This window comes from Eleutherodactylus coqui, chromosome 1 (genome assembly GCF_035609145.1).
Source record: "Eleutherodactylus coqui strain aEleCoq1 chromosome 1, aEleCoq1.hap1, whole genome shotgun sequence".
NCBI lineage: Eukaryota > Metazoa > Chordata > Amphibia > Anura > Eleutherodactylidae > Eleutherodactylus > Eleutherodactylus coqui.
This window is the reverse complement of record NC_089837.1, coordinates 491,857,601-491,884,018: the sequence shown is the minus strand read 5'-3', so window position 1 is coordinate 491,884,018 and position 26,418 is coordinate 491,857,601. Positions and strand designations below refer to the sequence as shown.

General features: G+C 40.9%; 1 protein-coding gene across 1 annotated transcript in view; it reads left to right on the top strand.

Moving 5' to 3' along the window:
* The window catches only part of CNTN5 (contactin 5), an 802,468-nt gene that overhangs the window by 691,757 nt on the left and 84,293 nt on the right, over positions 1–26,418 (top strand). The window contains exon 17 of the mRNA XM_066586592.1: positions 7,895–8,044. Within this exon, the coding sequence (XP_066442689.1) occupies positions 7,895–8,044 (150 nt within the window). The remainder of the gene's footprint in view (positions 1–7,894; positions 8,045–26,418) is intronic.

Genomic DNA, 26,418 nt, shown 5'->3' with positions numbered 1-26,418 from the left:
CTATTAAAACATGCTTGTGGTATGTCTTTAATGGGCAGCCAGGAAAACAGTATAGTGCAGTACCATTGTACTGCATTATACTGTATAAGCGATCAAGCAATCGCAAGTTCAAACCCTCTATAGGGACTAATTAAAAAAGAGCAAAAATAACTAAAATAAAGACTGTTTAGTTATTACAAAAAATAAAAAAATGGTACCAATAAAAACTACAGGTCACCCTGCAAAAAATGAGCCCTCACACAGCCCCATTAATAGAAAAATAAAGTGGTATGATTTTTTGAAAGTGGGAATGCCAAAATTGCAGAATGTGACCTGGACACTAGAGCATCAATGAACCTTGGTCATCGAAGGGTTAAAATCTAAATCTACTGTGCAGATAGGATAGGGTTCATACCTCCCGCAACTTTACAAAAGTGGCAAGAAAAGTGGGTTCGGTTAGCAAGAGGGATTGGTCATACAAGGAAACATGAAAGTTGGCAATCACTTACACTGGAAATCAGAGCAGATTATAGCACAAAATTATGCCTGCTCATACAGTTGCATGACAAAGTAAGTGAACCCTTTAGAATGTCTTGGACTTCTTTATTTATCTATATGTATAAAGGTGAAAGCCATCACTGTCTGACTTACTCACTGACTGACTTGCCACTAATTCTCTAACTTCCCGGTGTCGTACAAACATGAAATTTGGCAGGAGCGTTCTTTATGTCCTAAATAGGAAAAGTAAAGGAGTCACAACTTGATTTTTCAATGCCAAGTGCAAAAGTATTGGCACCCCTATGCTTTTAGATTAGTACCTAATCTAATTTTATATCTTCCCTGTGTCGTACAAACATGAAATTTGGCGTGACCATTCTTTAGGTCCTAAATAAGAAGAGTAAAGGGGTCACAACATGATTATTCAATGCTAATTGCAAAAGTAAGTGCAGCTCTATGTAATGTAACTTCCCGGTGTTGTACAAACTTGAAATTTGGCACGACCATTCTTTAGGTCCTAAATAGGAAAAGTAAAGGGTCACAACTTAATTATTCAACTCTACTTGCATAAGTAAGTGCACCCCTATGCAATGTAACTTCCCGGTGTTGTACAAGCGTGAAATTTGGCACAACAATCTAACTCACTGCTATGTGTGTATACTGAGGACAATGTACCTCACCTCTATGTGTACATACTCAGAACAATCTAACTGACCCCTGTGTATATACTGAAAAACTGTAAAATATATAAGGAAGCTGCCATGGACTGCAGGGATGGAGTATGCCTTTAAGGCTAAGAAGGGGCTGCAACCTCCAGTCTAGGGTTAAATTTGAATGAAAGGGATGTTACCTTTAAGAGTAAAAAGTGGGGAGAATGGGAGGGGTGGCACATTCTGCAGAAGGACATCGGTACATGTAGCCTGAGGAGAATCTAACACTCCTCTCCGTGTAAACTTATTTTATTCCTTGGTTCCTCTGAAGTTACCATGACTTCATGAATATTTTCTGTACAAAAAACACAAACACCTGTATCAAATTAACTCGGGTGAAGCCGGGTATATCAGCTAGTCATCTATAAGATGTGACCTGATTGTTATCTAAGTTATTACTATTAGAGATGAGCGAACGTGTTCTTAACGAACACTTACGCACCCAGACACCGGCTTTAGCGAGGACTTCAGTGTCCGCGCGTAAAGATTCGGCCGGCGCCGGGGGGCGAGGAGAGGTGCGGCGGCGCGGGCGGCAGCAGCGGGGAACAGGGGGGAGCCCTCTCTCTCTCCCTCTCCCCCCCACTCCCCGCCGCACCCCCCCGCGCTGCCACGGCGACCCCCGAACTTTTTTCGCCCGAGCACGGAATTGCTCGCAAAGTTCGGTGCTCGGGCGAAAAGGGGCGGAGCCGAACACGTTCGCTCATCTCTAATTACTATAGACAAAGATAGTCTAACTAATAACACAAAGACAACCATGGCATTCATGTCCTTTATTGAGCACAGTAAATAATTAGCCACAGTGCAGGGGGGAAAAGTAAGTGAACCCCTATGTTAATGACTTTGCTAAGAACTAATTGGTGTCATGACAGCCAGGGAGCTTCTGAAGGCCCCCAGGGTTGCCATGTATTTCTGCCTATTAGAACATTCCTGTGGCATGTCTTAACACAATGCCGCAGAAATGACATATAATGAAATACTGACGTATTGCAGTATATGAAATTAACAACCAATCGCATGTTCAAGTCTTCTTAGGAGACTACAAATCAAAAGTAAAACACATGAAAAAAAGGTTTTTAATTGTTGCAAACAATTATCAAAAAAAATACTAATCAAATATGGTATGACCCTATCAGTAATGGTCCAGTCTATCAAAATACTGCATAATTTATCCTGCATGGTATAAGTTATCAGAAAATATACCACAATGCCAGAATTGTGCTATTTTGGTCACTCCGTCAAGAAAAAAATGTAATGAAAAGTGATCAAAAAGCCATATGTACTCCAAAATTGCACCAATAGAAACCACAGGTCATCCCACAAAAAAGGATCCTCCACACAACCCCAACAACAAAACTATTCAAAACCTATGGCCGTCAGAAGATGGCTACAGAAAATATATATATTTTTTAAAGAAGAACAGCAAAAACAAACTAAATACATTTGGTATTATAATTGTACTGACCCACAGAATAAAGTTATTATCTCATTCTTACCAAAGAATGAACACCGTAAAAACAAATTCCTTTCCACCCAAAATATAGAAAAATGTAGTTATTTTTTCCATTTCATTCCACTTAGGAGTTAGTGAATGTTTCTCTGCATTGTACAGTACATTAAATAATACCATTGAAAAATGCGACTTATCCCACAAAACACAAGACCTCAGCCCTCATGTCAATGGAAAAATACAACAGTTAGGATTTTTTGAATGTGGGGAGGAGAAATCAAAAATGAAAAAAAAAATGGCCATGTCCTCAAAGGGTTACTGGTCATTTCTCAGCATTGTTGGCCAATTTGCTTATCTCACGAGGGGTGAAGACAAGATACCCTCAATTCTCCTAATAAATGGGACCTTCACTTACCCCATATCTATGAGCATTCTGCAAATATTTCATAAATGCCAAAAGTTGGAATTCCACTTTAACTCTTGGCTCTATCAGTTGGGGATAAGGTTGGCGACACAACAAGCTCCTAACAAGGGTTATTGGTCTTTTCTCAGCATTGTTGTCCATTTTGCTTGTCTCACAAGGGGTCAAGAGACCCCCACTTCTCCTAATACATGGGACTTACCCGATATCTATGAACGATCAACACATCTTTCATAAATGCCTATAGTTGGAATTCCACTTTAATAGAACTCTATTAGTAACTGCTAACAAGAGTTACTGGTCATTTCTCAGCATTGTTGGCCATTTCGCTTGTCTCACGAGGGGTCAAGACACCCCCAATTCTCCTAATAAATGGGACTTACCCGAAATCTATGAGCGTTCTACACATATTTTATAAATGCCTATAGTTGGAATTCCACTTTAACTCTTAGCTCCATCAGTTGGGGATAAGGTTGGTGACACAACAAGCTCCTAACAAGGGTTACTGGTCATTTCTCAGCATTGTTGTCCATTTTGCTTGTCTCACAAGGGGTCAAGAGACCCCCCACTTCTAATACATGGGACTTACCCGATGTCTATGAACGTTCTACACATATTTCATAAATGCCTATAGTTGGAATTCCACTTTAATAGAACTCTTGGCTCTATCAGTTGGGGATAAGGTTGGCGACACAACAAGCTCCTAACAAGAGTTACTGGTCATTTCTCAGCATTGTTGGACAATTTGCTTGTCTCACAAGGGGTCAAGACACGCCTAATTCTCCTAATACATGGGACTTACCCGATATCTATGAACATTCTACACATATTTCATAAATGCCTATAGTTGGAATTCCACTTTAATAGAACTCTTGGCTCTATCAGTTGGGGATAAGGTTGGGGACACAACAAGCTCCTAACAAGGGTTACTGGTTATTTCTCAGCATTGTTGGCCATTTTGCTTGTCCCACGAGAGGTCAAGAGACCCCCACTTCTCCTCATACATGGGACTTAACCGACATCTATGAACGTTTTACACATATTTCATAAATGCCTATAGTTGGAATTCCACTTTAATAGAACTCTTGGCTCTATCAGTTGGGGATAAGGTTGGCGACACAACAACCTCCTAACAAGCGTTACTGGTCATTTCTCAGCATTGTTGTCCATTTTGCTTGTCTCACAAGGGGTCAAGAGACCCCCACTTCTCCTAATACATGGGACTTACCTGATATCTATGAACGTTCTACACATATTTCATAAATGCCTATAGTTGGAATTCCACTTTAATAGAACCCTATTAGTAACTCCTAGTAACTCCTAACAAGGGTTACTAGTCATTTCTCAGCATTGTTGTCTATTTTGCTTGTCTCACAAGGGGTCAACAGACCCCCACTTCTCCTAATACATGGGACTTACCCAATATCTATGAACGTTCTACACATATTTCATAAATGCCTATAGTTGGAATTCCACTTGAATAGAACTCTATTAGTAACTCCTAACAAGAGTTACTGGTCATTTCTCAGCATTGTTGGCCATTTTGCTTGTCTCACGAGGGGTCAAGACACCCCCAATTCTCCTAATGAATGGGACTTACCCGATATCTATGAGCGCTCTACACATATTTCATAAATGCCTATAGTTGGAATTCCATTTTAATGAAGCTCTTGGCTCTATCAGTTGGGGACCCAACAAACTCCTTCATAGCCATCGCCAATGGTGCCATTTCCATAATCGGAACGTTTCGACATGCTGACTACCCCTTATCTACTGTGTGCAGGGTCAATTGTTATTTTGCTTCCCATGGAAATGTGGAAATAATAATTATGTGACTATAATGTATTACTATTATCACATATATTTCAGCTCTAGGCTTACAATATCGTCTAATGCTGTGATCTGAGGTGCGACTTTGACTTCCAGGCTTGTAGTATTTTTGTGTAAGTAGGCAAATCACAAGGACAGATTATTTTTTTCCTCCAAAGCTGTGAAATATTTGTTGCTCTGCTGCTTGCACAATGTTTACAGTGAAGGGTAAAGTTCTTGATCTCCAGCACACTTTTTATCGCTACCTGAAGCAGTAAATTGCCTATGTATCAACACTTTCAAAATTGGATCACAAGCCCAAATGCCCGCAGCCATCAAGCTCTTAAAGAAAACGAATAATGTTAGGTTCATGGAACCTGAAAGGCTTTTTATAAATAACAGAATAGGAAAATGACTGCGGCGCTTTCTCACTTTTATTGCTAAAACTAATATAATCTGTCTGAAATGTAATAACATTTTGTATAAAACAAAATGTATTAAAAGCACCTCACTAGTTGCCCCTGCTAAGCTGTAGTCAGCTCTTTATGGCTTCCTATATTAAAGGCATATTTTACAGGTTGGGAAGATTTTCATGAATTTATTTGTAATACTTTTGCTTACTTTTGGAAAAGCTCGGAGTGTTTTGGCTCTCGCAAAATTGGATTTACCTTATTTCCCTTTTAAAAGGGCTAGAAATCCCTTTTCATTAGAAGAGTTTCCCGATATTAAGCTGATCACAGAGGTGTTCTGCTCCGGGGACCCCAGCAATCAGCTGTGATCTGCCGGAGAACCTAGCACCGACACAGGTTAATTAAAGAGTTACACAGAGGCCCATTGAAATAAATAGTAAGTCCGTGTCATGCAGAGTGGGAGATGCTCTTTATAGCTTTTCTTTACTCTGCCAAATATATGAAAATCCTGACCCAGAGACCTCTTGTGTTAATTCACAATTAGTGATGAGTGAACTTTTGAAAAGATTGGTTGGGCCGATTCACTGAACTTTTGCAAAAAGTTTGTTTTGGTCCGATTTAGTTTGAACTGAACAGCAAAACCCCTAAAACTGGTGTAAAATGCTGTCTAAGGGCGCCCACCCACTGGCGTTTTTTTTTCCTTTGCGTTTTGCGTTTTTTCTCAAGAGCAATTAGTTTTGAATGTGTTCCTGTCCACTGGCGTTTTTTTTTTCGGTCCGTTGCGTTTTTTAACATAGGAACTGTCAGTTGCATATGTGTCCTTATTTTTCTCGTAATGTACCCATGAATGTCAATGGAAATGGCGCGAAAAAGCCGCGAAAATGCCGCGAAAACGCCGCAAAAAACGCACCGAAAAACGCACCGAAAACGCTGCGTTTTTCACGCACGGAAATCGCAAACGCCAGTGGGTGGGCGCCCTAAGGGAGAAAGCCAGACAATAGATAGGAACATTGGTTCCCTATGTAGTGTTGACATGTCCATCTTTTACAGGCGCTAAATACTCACACCTGCAAAAGATAGGGTATCCGTGCGCCGGGAAGGTCGGTGCTATGCGAAAAGATTCTCCACGGGGAGTCCCCTCATCCCTAAACACTGTCACAGTGTTCAGTTACAATGGGACTCCCCATGGGGATGAAGGAATCCTCTGCCATAGCTGTGACAGCTGTGGCAGAAGATCGTGATCTTCTCCATATGTTTTCAATGGGGCTGGTGCTGCTGGCCCCATTGAAAGCAATTGGGCATGGAGCTATAGTCACGCACATTTTTAACGTGTGGAGCCTTTTTTTTTTTTTGCGCACATAGGAGTCATAAAAGCCCTCTGAGAGTATTATACATGGTTTTATGGGTCTTACACAGTGGTATACACCAGTATTCTGGACTAGTGTTGAGCGAACTGAACCAGTAGAATCCTGTCTTGGGTACACCTTTGCTAAAAGCTCAGTTTGAGTTTGTACCGAGACAAATTGTTAGCAAAGTTCAACCCGAAACAGGGCTCTACTGGTTCCGTTCACTAAACACTGTTCACTATACCCTAAAAGACTATATGACAATATTTTTTTCTAAACCAAACAACCCCCGAAATCCCTGGATGTACTTACTTGAAGCTCTGGGGCACAGTTATAAATTCTCAATTCCCAATGATAACGTACAATACTGAAAAGAAAACCCCCTCTTCCCAAAATTAGAGGCGTGGTGAAAAAAAAAGGGCTGTGTTACTTCTTGATGTAGATGTCACATAGAATCTCCATTGAATTTGGCCTTTAAAAAGGGCTAAATCCATGTGTGAGGCTATAGTACACTGAAATGCAAATTTGTGGCAGAATTTTGCTGTTCCATGTGGAATTTGCAGCTGCAAATTCCACTCCTAACTTCATTGATAGAGCATATAAAATCACATGTAGAGATAAAAGTTAAATATTTTAGTGGACAGACAAGGCACGGTTGCTGCTGTAACTCTTTTAGGTGCACAAGGCTATCAGCATGACCACATGGTGACCAGTTCCCCATCCATTACGTTTATGGCTTAATTAAAGGCATTGTCCCAATTCTAGCTGATAAGCTGCAGGAAGCAGACAGCTCCGTACATTGTGCAGTGACCCAGGTTGGTACTGCAAGTGGAGTCAAATTGAAGTGAAGGGGACTCAGCCTGCAGTACCAACCCGGGCCACTGTGCAAGTATTGAGCTGTCCACTTCCTGCAGAAAAACAGCTAGAAGTGGGACAGAATGTATTTAATTGGATGAACATTGTAGGGTATTGTAAGTTGAACTAGATACATTATTTTCAATTTTATGGGAATGGTCAGATACAGAAGAAGCAGATTTGATGCAGATTTTCCCACTGAGAAAAATTTGCACAAAATCCACTCTGTGTGAATATGCCCTACTAGTTATGTTACTATGTTGTATCGCTATATTATATTCAGGTGCTAAATAGGAAATTTCCTGACAGAAAACACTTGTTTTCTGTCAGGAAATCTGAGATTTAATTGAGTTTTTTGTTGTAATGTCTATATTATTTTACATATAGTTTTGTGATGTGATGTCTTCTACTTTTACCAGTTCCTGACATTATAAGTGGCGATATGGAATCAGCTATGGCAGTCGATCTGAATCCTTGGGTGGAATATGAATTTCGAGTGGTAGCCACTAATAGCATTGGAACCGGAGATCCCAGCATACCATCCCGAGTCATCAGGACTAGTGAAGCAGGTAAAGCAGACTAGATTTAATACTGTCATAAGAACTAACTTGAAACAATTAATGTAACAGTTTGTAACTAATAGCTTTGACCTTAATGACTCCATCTCTCTGTTTCAAGTAGGTCAAAACATTCATAGAGGAATATTCTTGGGGGACACAAATCATTAATCTCAACCCTATAGTTTTGTTATGGATTTCTGGAGGTCCATGACTGAAATTAAATGATAGACTTCATACTTGTAGGATTGGGGAGGATTTGACAAAATATGGTCAATTGCAAAAATTGAAAAAAACATTTGGTTATGTACTTGAGACGTAAAGGGGGTTGTCTACTTTATTAGAAGCAACCCCTGACAAAAAGGTTATCACTATGTATACCGCTGCTGAATCTGAGCAATCAGGTATAATCATTGAGAGAAACAGAAGCAACTGTTCAATTTCACTACAGCGCCCCCACAGGGAAAAATAAGCACGTAAAGAGTAACTGCACTTTTGAAACTTTTGACATCAGAGCAACATATGAAAATTTTTGATCAGTGGAGGTCCGGGTGCTGAAATGAGCGGGCTGCAGGGCTCACCTGAATGCCATGCCCCTTCGGCTGTCTTCATTACCTGTCCGCTCCTCTCAAGTCCTGAAGATGGATATACAAGTCTATGCATGCATCTATAGCTGCCAAGAGATGCCGCCAGGCAACAAAGCCAGCCGAAGAGACTCAATGCTCAGGTGAATGATGCAGCCCATTTTAATGATCAGTGGGTCTCATCACCCGGATACCCATTGATCAATAGTTTTGATGTGTCACGATGACATGTCAAAAGTTTTTAAAATGTGCCGTTACTCTTTAAATCAATGAACTGTCTGTGTAATGCATACCTTTGAGCCATTCTAAGGAAATTATTTATACTAGATTGACGTGGTGTTCATTCACATTGACGATGTTTCCCTGCATTGCACCATGTTGCAATGCTATGCAGGGAAAAATTTGCAGCATGTCCTTTCTTTTTGCGATATCACCCATTGCTTTCATTGGGGATGGTGGCAGCCGCACTGGCCCCATTGAAAACAATGGGATAATATCGTGATTCCCTGCCGTGGCTGTCACAGTCACATCGGGGGATTCCTTCAGACCCGCAGGGATGCAAGGCTGTTTCCATTTGAAATGCCTTGCATCCAGGGGTTTCCACATGGATGGCGAGGTTGATGTCACAGCCCAATATCGCCCTCGCAGGTGTGAAGGAACCCTGACTCTCCCTAGCAGCGCTGTCGACTAAACAGCACCGCTAGACTTAACATAGGAACTTTGACCTTGCCTGACAGCTCACACCATGTATCAAACTCACATTTGATGATTTTACGGTGGTGGTGAGCATGTCACAAATCTAATGACACCAAAATCATCCGCCGAAGGTCATGCAAGGGGGTCAAAGTGTGGTGCAAGAAAAAGACTGTAGGCTTTTTTAAATTTGATGTATACTCAAAATTTACTAACAGGGTAATTGAAAATGTGATCCCCAAGCAAACCCTTTAAATTCATCAGAGATCCGAGACCTTCAAACTTTATAACTATCATAAAATCTAAAGATAAGCCTGATCTAAGCTATTAGTGAAGAAGAAATATTATTATTTGGTTCAAAGTATTTGTTGTCCCACTGAACTTGGCCATGGATTTTTTCAAAAAGTTACTGATACTCTTCATTCTAGCTGTGCATGCTGCATTATTAATTTGAAGGAAGTCTAATGAGATTGCAATTCTACGTGGCGATCTAGTTAGTAGGGATCTTGATGACAATGCTCCGTGGGAAAAAGGTTGAAGGGGAGCTCTTCTAAAGCTAGAAGGTGTTTCCGTATTGCATTCTTTGGGTGACTACATGTTTCATTACATGGAGCTATTTTGCATAAGAAAGGCCACTAAAACACCTAAGTTAAGAACATTTTATAGCTGAGTTGGACATTAACTGTTGCATATAGCCATTTTATCACTAGATCTGCTCGGCACATGTGTGTGAAATTGGCCAAATTATCACTACACTAATTTAGCCCATCAAAGCACTTAACGGTAAAGCTGTAGAGACAAAATCATACGTCCATTTTTTTTATTACTATTTTTAAAATTAGCACAGCAGATATATCCTGTAATTTCCATTCCTGCTAGCTTTGACCAAACCAAACAATCAAGATTCAAAGGTAAATGGGCATCATAGAATAGATCCTTCACTAGGAAAATGCCTTCTATAAGACAATACAGAGAGCTGCACTGTAGGAGTTGTTCCCGTTCTGGTACACATTAGTTGTCTTTGTATTACATGAATGGCCAGTGTATAGAGATGTAGCAAAGTTCATTGTGACTCAACGCATTAAGATAACTTTCTATGCCCCAGATTATTTGCCCTTTTAATAGATTTTCAATGACTTTTAAAGATAACAATAGTTTTTCAATGGTTTAAGATAAGATAAGTAATTGAAGAAAGTTAATACTACATTTACCCCACACTTTCTCTTCAGATGCCAGGACGCTGGGTGATCAGCTAATCACCACTATGACCCATATTGAAAGGGTTCGTCTCTTAAAAAACAATGGGGCACATTTATGTTGACCGTTATTTCATGCACTCATGAAAGTAAGGTGTTTGCTGGAGTTCATGTGAGCAACGTATTAACCCTTTCCAATCCAATTTGTATCCTGGTTTTCCTAGGGGGCTTACTCTTTTTCTGCTGTTATATAACAGTGCTATCTGCTGGCTAAAGCCAGTACTGCATGAGGTGACACGTTGGATAGGCTTCAACAGCAGAAACATTGGCAATATACAGTAAGAGAACCCTGACAGATGTCTACCAACATCGGAGCTGTACAGCCTTAAATCATAATGTCTTTAGACGTCAGACAGTGGATTGGAGAGGGTTAAGAGACGCAAGCCTCTTTATGTATTTGTTGCATCTAGAGGCACCTCCATCTGATGCCCCTTAAATCTAAACTCTCCAATTTTTTGCAAGTTAGGGCCCAGTGTAAGCCCTCAAAAAGTTGCCATTTTTACACTTGCACCAAAATTGTAAGTTTTTGGTACCAGAATTCTGAAATAAGGGTTTTACTACATATGCCCCATTGTGTTTAGGATTCCTGTTCAACAAATACAGATGTAGCAAACCTTAACTCAATAATTAGCATAGTTTCAGCAAACTTTTAATTGACTTTTTCAAAAGCTTTTGTTTTGTGTTAAGTGTCAATTTAAAGTTTACTGCAACTGTATATTTAACACATTAAGGGTGACGTTTAACATATACTTTGGGAAGTCTTCCGGATGGATGTCGTCTCTGATTTACACAACATTATGTCATACAGTTGTACTTTATGTGTTGCACTTAAATCACCACTTCAAACAATTCTATACCGCACAGTATATTTTTTTGCAGTGTCTAAGTTCTTAGAAAAGCAGCAACACTTTTGTATCCAATGGGGGAAAAAAACAACTTTATTTATATATTCCAGCCCATGGGGTGCCAAAAGGACACTCTCTTAATATCTGTCAGGCCCCTAGAGGTCTATAATCCATCAGGTGCATTATCTAACATATATGTCAAAAGCAGAAACACAGTCTAGCATATTAGCGTTGTGGCTTACAGCATCCCGGATAAATATGACAGATCTGTTATGATCTATTATAGTACATTTGATGGATCTGTTGTGAACGGTCCCGTCAGATATTTGGAGTATTTATGACTTTACAAGTTTATGTTCTTGCTTTCCTCCAGATCTCACACCTGCATCATTTTCTGTTGCCTGAAGTCCATTTGTCACTAGGAGTTTAATTTATGTCTAGATGAATCTATGCAAATATTGTCAAAGAATTTAAAGGTCTGGAACCGACAATCTAAAAACTTACTTGTATTTGAAAAGCTTCTCCACTTTGAACAATCCCAACTTGTTAGAAAGGTCCCTTGACAATAAACTGCCTACAAAGTATCCCTTCAGCTGTAATCTATGGGGAAAGCTAAGTGTTCAATTTCCCTGCAGCTCCCCTACAGGTGAAATTAAGTATTACACACTGTTCATTCAAAGCAAAGGGTTGTCTGTGTAATTGCCTTTCACTCTGGGATCCTATAGGGTATTTAAAATGGGTTTTAGAAACTGGACAACCCATATAGTATAATCAGGTCAGATTCTGAATTTCCTAATACAACACAATAGGAAGGAATTTTATGTGTGCTGTTTAACATAGTCGATGTTATTACGCATCTCCAACTTGGCTAAGGGCTAAACTTTTTGCATCTTGCATGTTTTGACATACTGTTACGGGTGATTACTTCAGTGCTTCATCCTGCAGGCACTAACCTCCTCTGGAAGTAAGAGATAATAGCAATAACCATATGGGAAGCATATAACATTAACATACATTGGTGAAATGGATGCAGAGTAAGGGATCCGGGGAGGAATCTTAATTGCTATTACCAAAGTCAATATGCAATTTATTTTCCCCTTCTCAGACATAGACATAATTGCCAAATGTTTTACTGGGGATGTGATTGCCTTTCTTCAGGTCAATATAACTATAACTATAGGACGAGTATTCCAACCACTTAGAATTCAATAAAGATTCAATTCTGCACTCCCCCCTCGGTGTCTTCCTTTTATGTGAGTACGAGTACCCTTCACAAAAACAGCATTGTATGAATGGAAGGGAGAGTGGAAATACAATGTATAGTAGGCAGCGAGGTCACAGCTCTTTCAATGACACAAAACTGTGAAACGCGCAGGAAGATTCTTCTACCATCCTATTATTTTGTTGTGGTTGAGGAACAAAAGTGATAAAAGAAAACACAAAGGAATGCCACAAAGAAGACAACGACCACAACTAAACTAATTCAATATAAAATTGACAGTTTGAATGATGAAGAAGTGTATTTATTAACCATCTATGAACACAGATAGATAGAAGATAGATATATAGATAGATATAAGAGATATAGATATGAGATAGATAGATAGATAGATAGATAGATAGATAGATAGAAGATAGATATATGATAGATATAAGATAGATAGATATGAGATAGATAGATATTAGATATATAGATATAAGATAGATAGATAAAAGATGGATAGATATGTGATAGATAGATATGAGATAGATAGATAGATAGATATGATATAGATAGATATTAGATAGATAGATATTAGATAGATAGATAGATAAAGTGAAGTGGTGGGAGGGGTTAATGCAGTTAGAACTGGCAGAATAGTTGGTAGGCTTATACTTAAAATAAAAAAATAACTAAAACCTTCTAAACTGTATGGTGACTAATGCTAGACATCTGACCAATAAAGTAGACAAACTAGAAGTAATAATTTCTGAGGAAAACAATAACATAGTGGGAATACCGGAGACCTGGTTGATTGAAAGCTGTCACTGGGCGATGAACTTACAGGGTTACAGTCTGTTCAGAAGGGATCATAAAAATCAGAAAGACAGAGGGTTTTTTCTTTATATCAAATCCTGTTTAAAGTCCATATTACAGGAAGATATACGTGAGGGAGATGAACATGTGGAGTCTCTATGAAACATATGGGGGAGCAATAATAAAATTCTCATACAGCTTTACTACTCGCCGCCAAATGTAACCGAAGCCACTGAAAATTACTGAGGCAAATAGATGAAGCAGCAAATCACATTGAGGGACATTAATTGATCACTTAACAGTGAGAAGTTCCTCTAGATGTTACAGGGTATAATATTCCCATCTGTGCACCATTATGGTGCTGACTCAAGTTACCAACCACTTGTTTGCCAACAATGCAGTTTCATTAGAGTAGGGAGTCCTGCAGAGATTATCATCATCCGGTAGCAAAGATGAAGGGTCAACGAGGACGAACGTCCTTCTCTTCCAGAGACCCATGGTCTGAGGGCTGGGACCAAGTTTTCTTGGACCCTCGGGTTACACATGTGGCAGTAAAACTGCAACAGTTTAATCAACAGTTTTTTAGTAATAGAGTCCCCTTTTCTGCAGAACATAATACTAGTGCCCCATTTTGTCTCCCAGCACATTAATAAGCCCCCTTTGCAGACACCACCACAGTAATAAGCCTCCTTTGTGGCTCCCCAAACTTTCATTTTCTGACTGCTCAACTACTGTTAATGACCTAGCCTAAGTCTCCTGACACATCCAGACACTAGGCTTGCCAGCGTACGTAGCTTCACTCCTGCTCTCCTGTCTCCTTTTTTCTGGTTCCTCCTATTTTGAGTTACTGGAGACAACAAGGAGCCAGAAGACCACAACTGAAGATATACACACTATCGGGCCATGTGCCATGATGTGTGAGAAATCTCACACCAAGTTGTTAAACATAATTTGGCAGCAAGACTCCCTTCTCCACCCTACATCCTTCTGCTCCTGTACATGGGCCCCCAGATTCAATGGGTTATGACATTGGTCCGATTCAATGATATGTATGCTCTTCATTCAAACTCATGAACCCGGAGACAATCAGCAGTGTTGACGAGTCTATAATCTACAGTGTCATATAATTGAATGGACAATGTAAATTACAGACTGACCATACATGCATCCTCAGCATAAGTCATCAATAGTTGATTGACAGGGGTCCACCGCTTGAGACCCGCTGTCAGTGCAGAAAGAGCTGGAAGCAGATAGTGCTGTCAACACTGCAGTGGCCTGATTTGGTACTACAGGCACAGTTTAAATAAATTGTGCCTCTAGTACCAGACCAGGCCATTGCAATACGGACAGCACTATGTGCTTTCAGCACTGCCTGTACTGACAGTGGGCCTGGCGATTAATTGATCAAGGGGGATTCTAAGCTTCAGACCCCACTGATCAGCTATTGATGACCTATCGTGAGGACAACACCCAGTAGATTTCCCCATCTTCCCTATGTGAAGAAACAATACAGAGTTTTGTTCCTTTACAACTAAGGTCATAGTTAAATTACACTTTCTATTATTACTATTAATCATTTATGCAAGCCATCAACAGTTGGGGTGCAATAAATATGCAAATACAGCATACATATTTAGACAGATGCAAATAACTAAGATGGTTGTTTTCATGAATATTCATTGAGCTCCATGTGGTGCAGGTAATAAAAAATAAGTGTTACCTCGGCATATATTTCATTTTACAAGTCTCTCTTTGCAGTGGGAGCCATTCCATTCATGACTTTCACATATGCAACTAGAACAGCTCTTTTATCTCTACAGCCTGGGTAATTATGACTCCCCAACTGTACCTGGGCTGGAAAATATGTTGGATGTTTATAAATAAATGGCAGTGATTATAATGATTGACATTTAAAGGATTTGTGCCATGTGGACAGAGATCTGCAGATGGCAATAACAATAGTGTACCACACATAAAGCTTGACGAGATGGACATTAATGGAAGCAAGAGAATTAAGGCGATGCATTATTAGAAAATGACATATTATTTAAATTAGGCTTTTATTGAAAGGATTTACTGTGACCATCCATATAAAACAGATCTGAAATAGCTCAGTGTTTACAGTACAAAGTAAAGAGGACACAATAGGCTGAAAGCTTCTGTTTTCTGCAGCTTTTGTCTTAGCTGTACAGAATGGGACATGGTCAGCAGAGTCATTTCATTATCAAAAGAGGTCATCAGACAAATATTATAGCACTTACTACTTCTAAAAGGTATTCATTCTTCATGTGAAGATATAGCCCATACAGAGTTTTTAGGCAATATACAGTTGCCAAAAAATTAAGTGAACCCTTTGGAACTAACTGTATTTCTTGAGGTGAGGTTTTGGTGTTAATTTGCAGTGTACATTTTCCTCCAAACATAGTGCTTTACATTTGTGCCCAAAGTTTCCACTTTTGTCTCATCCATCCATGGACCATTTTCCCAGAAGCAGTGTGGAACATCCAGGTGGTCTCAGGCAAACATGAGATGGGCTGCAATATTTTTACATGAACATGATCCTTCAGTCTTTTTCTAATACTAGACACATGAAGAGAGGATTTTGCAGTTTGTAAGGTCTTCTGTAGGTCTTTTTCAGTTACCCTATGGTTCTTTCTCACCACCTTCAGAGCAGCCTGTTGTACTCTCGGGGTGGTCATAATAGAATATCCACTCCTAGGGAGAATAGTAAGTAATTGGGATAAATATCTGATTGCTGGGAGTCTGAGTGCCGGGGCCTTTACTTCTCTTGAGAACAGGAGTCCTGAAGGACCCTAAGTGAATGGAGTAACAATTGAGCATGATCATTGCAGCTTCATTCATTTGAGATAGCTGAGTTTAAGAAATCCTTTTTAAACTTTAAGTGGTAGTATGCACATGTTGCAACCGTTCCATTTATTTGGGAACCTTTGGGACACCCATTCTTGGGATGGGTGGTGGTTTCAGTGGTCAAACCCCGACCAATGAGCTATTTATTCCCTATCCTGTGACTATGGCTACCAGGTTCATTGAATTCCCCTGTAGGTAAAGGTAAAGTCCAAGTGTAAGCACCAAGTCATGACTGACTCGTAGAGTAACGTCACATTGTGACGTTTTCTTGGCAGACTGATTTTGTGGGGTGGTTTGCCAAGCTGGGTACTCATTTTACCGACCTCATATGGAAGGCTGAGTCAACCTTGAGCCGGCTACCTGAACCACGCGGGGATTGAAACCACGACCTTCAGGTCGTGAGCGAGAGCTTAGGACCGCATTTCTGCTGCCCTAACACTCTGTGCCACACGAGGCCCGTGAATCACCCTGTAGTTGGGGTATAACTTTCACTTTGCGGTACAGTTATAACCCCTTTAAGTCAAATGGTTTCAGGTACCTCAAACTGTGGTGGAAAATTTTGCTAGGAGGTTATTTAAAAAATAAAGATATGCCAACTCCATACTAATGCCCATTGAATACATGAGACACAGATACTGTAGATGCGCTGTGTAGGTTTCCACATACTTTTGTCCTATTATTGTGAGTTAATTAATTTAGGAAGCTGAATGGGACTGCTGTATATTTATGCAAATTACCACATCTACAGATGAAATGTTTGCACAACATATCACATCTGCCTGGTATAAAAGCATTAATGCGTTTTAATCTATCAGCTGGGAATGTTTTCTCAGCTTATTTTGAAGAGTCACGTTTTGCTTTTATTAAACCTTTTAAAGGAATTGAAATGTCAATAACAGCCAAAAAATGTGGCTTTTATATAGAAATATATGTAAATTATTTTTTGCACCAGATAGAAGCTGATTATTAAAAAGGACAGGTTCAGGGACAATAACTCCATTGTGCAGCTATTTAGAGGGATGATTTCCTTTCTATGCAGAACATTTCAGCCCCTTGTCAAATTGTCCTCCCACCACCCTTAATTCAAGTTATAGTATATCTGTATTTATTTGTTTCAACAGATGTTTACACGGGACGACAGTCACCCATAATCACTCTGTTGACTGATTACTCGGGTGACTGGCAGCCTGTGTTAAAGTACCCTTAAATGCAAAAATGTTAAAATATTTTCCCACAATGACACTTGCTACCCTTTAAGGGGAAGTTGGCATGTGCACTCAGTAGAACCTCTATGTTATACAGAAAACGTTCCTCCAAACGTGGTGTTCCTATAGTTTCCATTAAAGGGGGTCTCTAGAATAGTATTGATCTCTACCACTCCTTGCACCCCCCACCTCGTGCTTAGCTTCATATGACCTTCCACCTGGCCAAATAACCCATGGAATAAGTATAATATAAGGCATCAGAGCTTATATTCAGGCTTAGCTTTTATTTTGTCACATCATAAAACACAATGATTTGGCCACATAGGGCTTTAATAACCAGGGCAAACAAAAAAAAGTCTGATTCCAGCTGCTCATATGGTCATGCTGCTATGTCTCCTAGGTCTGGCCATCAGCAGAATTGTCTGTCTAACTCAAACCAGCCGCACAGCTCTCTCGACTCACTGTCAGTACAGAGCCCTCTCCTGCTCAATGCAATAAAGTGTCGAAGAGAGGCAAGAGAGGAGGGAGGAGTTATGTGCGTGCGCCAAGCAATTCGCAAGATGGGTGGTTAAACTGTACTTCTGTAGACCAGATTTTGGGAATTGGGGCAGCTGTTGCCACCCCCTCTTCACACCAGGAGCTGCCACCCGAGGCAAGAGGCTCAACTTGCCTCATGGCAGATGCACCCCTGCACACCCATTTCTCCATTCTCCATTTAAGCATATGGGAGTTACAGAAAGGACAATGTAAACTTGCACATCCGCTTCCTTAACACCTAAAAGCCTGAATGAAAACCTTTCGGTTCCATCTGTGGCTCAGTACATTTGCCTCCTTGTGCAAGTCTTTGTACTTTTATGGAAACAACAGAGCAGTGTTCTTCAATTCCCATAGACTTGTAAGTAGAGTATCATACACATGTGGCCTTCTCCATTCTGTCTGTAGCTTGATGCAACCACTTCCCGGTGCACCGCCCTCTCCAAGTCTAAGTAGGTTATGGAAAGAGCAGAGCAGTCTTGCTTAGTTCCTATCGACTTGTACAAAATCATACATGAGCCACCACCTTCTCTTACATCCGCAGCTGAATGCAGCAATTTTCCCTGCTGTCCTGATATGTGGAGTTACCAGAAGAATCTTGTGGATATGCCATATATTTTTGAGATAGGAAAAGTCTAGAGATGAGTGAATGTGCTCGTTTAGAGCAATTACTCGATCGAGCATCACTTTTTTTCGAGTAACTGCCTAATCGGGCAAAAAGATTCGGGGGGGAGCCTGGGGTGGGCGTGGGGTTGCTGTGGGGAGGGGAGACAGAGAGAGCTCCACCCTGTTCCCCCCTGCTACCCCCCGCTCCCCCCCAGCACCCCCCAATCTTTTCACCCTAGTAGGCAGTTACTCGAAAAAAGCGATGCTCGATTGAGTAATTGTCCTAAACGAGCACGTTCGCTCATCTCTAGAAAACTCCCTTTAATTCTTCTTTATCTTTCTGACTGTCTTTAAGGTGAATCGAAGTTCCAGTGAGGTTTTATTTACTTGTACATAAGAATTTAAGATGATATAAAATAAATTGTTACCTAGCATGAACTCATCATAAACTGCAGAATATCAACAACTGACAGAATTTTGCATTTTAAGTAGAATTATAGTAGGAAAATAAGTCACTTATAAATCAGATCTTCAAACTGTGGAGGAATCTGGGCATGAGTGGAAGTGTCACATCTGTTTCCCGAATCACTCGGTTACTAAATAAAGTGACATGTAATTTACCCTCCCACTCGGGGATCTGATGAACTACAGTATGATACCTGAGCTTGGTAGAAAGCGTTAACATGCAGCAAGGTCCTTAAGGTAGCCATTGGAGGACGCCGGTATATGGCGGTTCGGGTGCCGTTCTCACTGCTTGGAGAAACTCTAAAAGTTGCAATTCATCAATATTTCTGGAGAATTAATGAATCAAATGGCAGTGACACTAAAAATGTGAATTATCGACACAAATAAAAGAAGCAGCTGGGATTTTATTGGATCATATAAGAGTTTATCAAATGTAAGAGTTTGTTTTGCTATTTTTATGTGACCGGTCTATTTTCCGGTAGCTGTAGAAATCCTGTAGTTCATTTAATGCGTTCTTTCGGGAGATTGGTTTAGAAAACTAATTTAGAATATGCCATTTAGGCATTCTGAGAAGTAGCCATTTTTTGTTTTTTCATTTTTATTTTTTCTCGCCCATGTTCAAAAAAATGATACATTTTTTTATTTTTCCATCAACATAGTAGGCTGAGAGCTTGTTTTTGGGGGGAGGAGTTAAATTTTTCATTGGTACCAGTTAATGTATTATATGATGTATTGAAAAACATTTTTTAAAAAGTGGAGTGACACGGAGAAAAGCGCAATTGCGCCTTTTTGGGGATATTATTTTTATGACATACAATTATAAATGTATATAAGTTCTTTTTGTGGTACCACTTTTAAAAAAATAAAATCATTGAGAAAAAAGTTATATTGGCATTAGAGATGAGCAAGTATACTCACTAAGGACAATTACTCGATCGAGCATTGTACTTAGCGAGTATCTCCCCGCTCGGAAGAAAAGGTTCGGCTGCCGGCGCGGGTGACAGGTGAGTTGCGGAAGTCAGCAGGGGGGAGCGGGGGGGAGAGGGAGAGAGAGATCTCCCCTCCGTTCCTCCCCGCTCTCCCCTGCAGCTCCCTGCCCGCCGCCGGCAGCTGAATCTTTGCTCCCGAGTGGGCAGGTGCTTGCTAAGGGCAATGCTCGATCGAGTAATTGCCCTTAGAGAGTATACTCGCTCATCTCTGATTGGCATCTTTTGACCACCATAGCTTTCATTTTTTTTTTGTCAATGCAGCTGTGCGAAGGCTTATTCTTTCAGGCTGATCTGTGGTTTTAATTGATACCATTTTATGCTACATACAGCACCATTTTTATTAGTGCTTTTTAATAAAATTGGCTCATTTAAAAGATGCATCTGAGATTCTCGAATTGGACAGCACTAGGACATTCCGTCTGTGTGCTGTCCGATGTCCAATTACAAAAAAGCCTGTGTGCATACACCCATTCAAATGAATGGGTCCTATTTCCATCCACTCATGCAAACAGTGGGTGGGGCTTAGTGAAGGTGGCATGGCCTCTCGCAGCCAACAAGATTCACTATAATTTACACCAGAAATTGGCTTTAAATATCGTACAAATCTACACTAACACATAGCTGGAGTTGATTTGCATTTAGAGTGCATGGACTGGCTAAAGACACGCCAAATTTATTAAGAGGCATGTCCCACTAAAATTTGCCACAGTTTATTCTAGTGCTGTGGACTATAAGGGGTTAATTTATGAAGGCCCTTGTGCCGGTTTTCTGGCATAAAAAAAAAATCACAAATTTTAACGCCCATATTTTTTGTGCAAGCATTTTTGACTTTTTTCAGTTTTATGCCTACAACTCGACAAATCTACTAAAATGTATGCCAGAAATTGACATAAATTTTGGCCCAAATCTACGCTGGCTCATAGATGGACACTCCATTTCGTTCCAGCACATTGATAGTTACAGTATTTGCTATTTGCGCTCACCCCTTGTAAAACCTCTAGTTACATAAAGGAGAACCTAGAGACCAATTTGAAGTTTTAGCAGTAAATTAGCATCAATTCGAAGAAACTTGTTGAAGTTTTCTCGCTTAATGGCTCCTCACTCCACTGTAGCTGTCAATTTACATTTTCTACTTGGATAAATTATAGACTGCACTGGGTATGCTGATTTCCACCTCATTATTCAGACTTAATGCAGCTATGGGGCACAGTGTCTAACAAATAGCAACATTTTGGGTATGTTTAAACATTAAATGTGATCAATAATCATTACGCAAGCTATGTCTATGTAGTCACCCTCTGGGGGACCATTTATGTATGAGCAGTTTAGCTCTTCTGGTGTGTTTATACTTTCATGACATTCCTCAATGGTATTTTAGGACCTTCAAACTGTATCTTCAAGGTCAGGCATGACCGATCATCAGAGAGTAGAGAATAGATGCGGTCCTGCTGTTAATGGGACCCTTGCTGGTGTCCGTGCAATCAGCTGTTGCTATCGGGATACAGAATGAGCAAGCAATTAAAGGTGTCTATTAAATTTAATAAGGGGTTTCCAAAATAGACAGTAAGTACACATAGATATTAAGAGATAACACTTCCATATTGGCCCTAGGAATGAAGGAGCTACAAGTTAAAGGGGCTCTCTACTTTGAGCAATCCCTACTTTGTAGAAGGGTCCCTTGACGATAAATTGATTGCAGAGTGTCCCACTGATGGAACTCCCAGTGGTCAGCCATAATTTGTTAGGAACCCTGGCAATTACTGTTTTATTCTCCTGTAGCGCCCTCACAGACAAAGGAATTGCACAGTTTCCATTCATATCAATGGGTTGTCTGTGTAATCCAGTAGAGGCCCCCAGAGCAAAGGACAATGGCCCACATTTATCATAGCACTTGTATCAAAAATATGGCATATTGATCATTGTTTTCCACTACTGTATACACCATTTTGATGCTCCTGTCAAACAGGGATGGATGGGGAATCTTACAAATATGGCGGTATGCTACAAAGCCAGGAGATTGACGCTCAACCAACACACAAAACTTAAAGGGGTTGTCTCACAGCAGCAAGTGGGGGTATACACTTCTGTATGGCCATATTAATGCACTTTGTAATGTACATCGTGCATTAAATATGAGCCATACAGAAGTTATTCACTTACCTGCTCCGTTGCTGGCGTCCCCGTCGCCATGGATCCGTCTAATTCTGATGTCTTCTTGCTTTTTTAGACGCGCTTGCGCTGTGCGGTCTTCTCCCCTTCTGCTCGGTCCAGGCACGAGCGGTGTTCTGGCTCCGCCCCCTTCTAAACATCATCGCGTAGCTCCGCCCTGTCACGTGTGCCGATTCCAGCCAATCAGGAGGCTGGAATCGGCAATGGAACGCACAGAGCCCATGGTGCACCATGGGACAAGACCCGCGGTGCACCATGGGAGAAAACCGCAGTGCATCCCTGGGAAAGGACCGGCGGCCATCTTGGGAGAAGATTTTTTAAAGTCCTTATTTTGTCGGATCGGTAAGTAGCAAGCGGCTTAAAAACCGCTTTACTTTGCTATTTTATGCCAGGGGGGGTGACAGGGGGAATGGTGTAAGGTAAAATTTTGAGATTTGCCGCGAGACAACCCCTTTAATACAGAAGCTCAAACAACTTTGGTAACTGGAACACATTTTCCGGCCGTGGTTAGAGCAGGTCACATGGCAGCAGTTGCTGGCTTCTCCAGCTGGCATAGCAGGAATGTGTAGCTCACCATCTCAGCAGACAGAGAACTGGTAACAAGCTACTCTCTGCAACCTTATGGTCTTTCTGGAGCACCTCTCCAACCAGCAATCTCCAGGCATGTCTGGTCTACTTCACTTCGGGAACTGCACTGCCCTCTGTAGAAAGCATGCACATAGCGGGGCTATGTGCTACTGTCACCGGACTTTGCCCCACCAATGAGCCGGCACTATACTTAAACAATAATTATACAACTCAAATACAGATAGTCCCTTACTTATGAACTGGTTCCGTTCCAGGAAGCTCTACGTAAGTACATTTGTTCGTATGTCAGAACAAATGGTTGTATGGAGGGAATCATGGATGGATCCCGCTCCATACAACATCGGGTACAGGCTGTTCTTACAGCCAACACCCGTCCGCACCCAGCGGCAGCAGTTCCGATGAGCAGCGCTGCTCCTCAGAACTCTTAAGGCTATAAATGCTGTCGTCCATTCTGACAGCGGCATTTAAAGCGTTAACAGTTCCAACGAGCGGCGCGGCTCATTGGAACTGCTGCAGCCGGGTGTCAGCTGTAAGAAACAGCCGGCACCCGACGTTTGGTCCGGTACACTGTGCGGTTGCCAGGCAGCTGGGGGTCTTCTAAAAGGCCCCATGGATGCCTATGCAGAGCCCCTATCAAGCGCACGGCTTGATAGGCGCTCTGCATAGGCATCCCTGGGGCCTTTCAGAAGGCTCCTGGCTGCCTAGCAACCAAACAGCATCCCACGATCTTCCTGAACAGGTTTGATAGAAGCTTGTCCGGTCCCTGCACAGTATGATGCAATGCCGTGGAATTACATCATACTGTGCAGGACAGATTGTTTGTATCTCGCGAAGTTCGTAACTGGAACCAAATATGTTCAGCCACTAGGTGGCGTGGTACACCCACTAATTCATCTTAGTGAGCAACAAAACCAGTAGGCAACACAATATATAGAAGGGCTACCCCTTTATATATGCATTTTAAAAATTAAAATTAAACATGGCAAGAAGAGGGAGTTTAGTTTCCTTTAAGGAGCGATGTGAGATTCATTTATGAGTGTGTTCATGGGTGATACATGTAAAAAAGCTGTAATTCCTAGATAAAACTTTTGCACTTAGTCTTGAGCTTTCGAAGTAAAGGTGTTCGGATTTTAACAGGTTCGGTATTCAAGCCCAATAAGTATAACATTGTGACATAGAAATATTCTCATAGACTAATTCTGTCTCCTGCGAGAGGTCCCTAAAAGGGATTTCCCCATGCCTTAAAATTGCTGCACAACTACTCTGACCTTCCTGGTTGCTTCTGACCAGAACATGTGACTACTACAGCAAATCACTGGCCATAGTAGGTCACTGTTGAACCCAGTGATTGGCTGCAGCAGTCACATGTCCTGGCCAGCAGCAAGCAGGAAAACAGAGTGGCTGTGAAGCAATTTTAAGACATCAGAAAACCCCTTTATTGTTGTATTAACCCTTTCCAATCTACTGTCTGACGTCTAAAGACATTATGATTTAAGGCTGTACAGCTCCGATGTTGGAAGACATCCGTCGGGGTTCTCTTACTGTATATTGCCAGCCTCTCTGCTGTCGGAGCCTATCCAACGTGTCACCTTATGCAGTACTGGCTTTAGCCAGCATATAGCGCCGTTGTATAACAGCAGAAAAAGAGTAAGCCCCCTTGGAAAACCAAGATAGAAATTGGATTGGAAAGGGTTAAATGAATTTGACTGTCTATAGCATATATCTCAATCTCCGAGGATTCTACAATATACAGAACATGTTGTGTGTAAATCACAGTCCAGTAATCATCTCCAGGAAATGGTGGAGACCGTTGTGAACTATGGAACTGAGCTTGCCCCTGTTTTCAATTACCAGTTGGGTTCAAATTTCTTTTAGCTTTTGTGTCTTAGTTATTGTAATTCAAGTTTCATCCAAAATTGCAAAGATTTTCCATCTTTTTCATTTCTGGGCTTTTATTTGGGCTTCGCCATCTGTACATCTGTTCCAAACTGTCAGGACAAGACGATGCAAAATGAAATGTTGTGTCGTTTCAGCTCGTCATTAGAGCAAGGCTGTCTTCTTTATGTGCCTCATTACAAACAATTAATATGCAGAAGACTCCGAATATACTAATTATGTGTCAATATGCAAGTTTTATAACCATATGAATGCAGTGATAAATTACACTGATAGTTACACATTACACTGAGTGATATGAACTGGAGGTTTGTACAAAATCCAGAGCGTCTGGCGCATGTGACATGGGACCGGAAAACCTCAGGATCAAACTCATTATTGAAAATAATATCTTTTAGCATTTATAAGATTTTTTATGGCATAATACTAAAGAACCAGAATCTGGTGACTGTAGAATTTCTGTTATACGGAATGTATGGTTAGAAAATGACCTTTTCTATAAATCAGATTTTATTTTTTTAATAGAGATGAGCGAATATACTCGCTAAGGCACTACTCGCTCGAGTAATGTGCCTTAGCCGAGTATCTCGCCGCTCGTCCCGAAAGATTCGGGTGCCGCCGCGGGGCGGGGAGCTGCGGGGGAGAGCGGGGAGGAACGGAGTTGAGATCTCTCTCTCCCTCTCTCCCGCCCGCTCTGCCCCGCTCCCCGCCGCAACTCACCTGTCAGCTGCGGCGGCCCCCGAATATTTATGGACGAGCAGGGAGATACTCGGCTAAGGCACATTACTCGAGCGAGTAGTGCCTTAGCAAGTATACTCGTTCATCCCTATTTTTTAAACATTTTTTTTAAAGTTTTTGGTGTTTTTTTATTTTTATTTTTGTTTTTGTAATCTACAAAATATTTTGTAATATTTTTAAAATCCTGCAGTTTTCACACTGATCACTTACTGACCACTAATAATACCTATGAGATACATTCAAGTTCTAAGATCTCCTAATTTTTTTCTTAAGAAACTACTTCCACCAGAAAGCTTAAAGGATTGTTACTTCTCAATATAATCTCCCTCTTGATGCTTCTTTATGGGTCTGTTTTGCTCACGTGAAAAGTGCTGATGCATGAGCGGCATGACTGAAAACCGTACGATCGACATCTCATCCATTGTGACAATCGATGGAATGTAGGCACCATTCATGGGGTCATTGCATGTCTAGATCGCTTGACACATTGCCACACATACAGTCCTGTGATCATTGGTCAACATTCGCGGCATGCACCTAGAGGAAACTTTTCACATCTTCCGGTCTTTACGCAGGATGGTCTACAGAGGTCTTATGGAAATGCTGACTTTGCAGGCATTCTCTTCCACAGTCAATTGGCAGTGCCCAATGTTATCAGACCAGCTAATGCATGGCAGAGTCTACTTTGGTTCATTCTCACTTGATGTTCAGCCTTCTTAGAACTGTCAAACCCACAAAACCACATTTCTCACATCCACAGCACCTTCGCCACATGCCTGACTCAACTTACGATGAATGTCGATGGCTGTCATTCCATGCAAATGAAGAAAACGGATAATTATACGCTCTTCTTTGAATGTGAACATCTCCATTTTAAATTGTGAAATCACCTCATACTCCATCCGCTCTCATGTGGGTTCAGTGCACTGGACA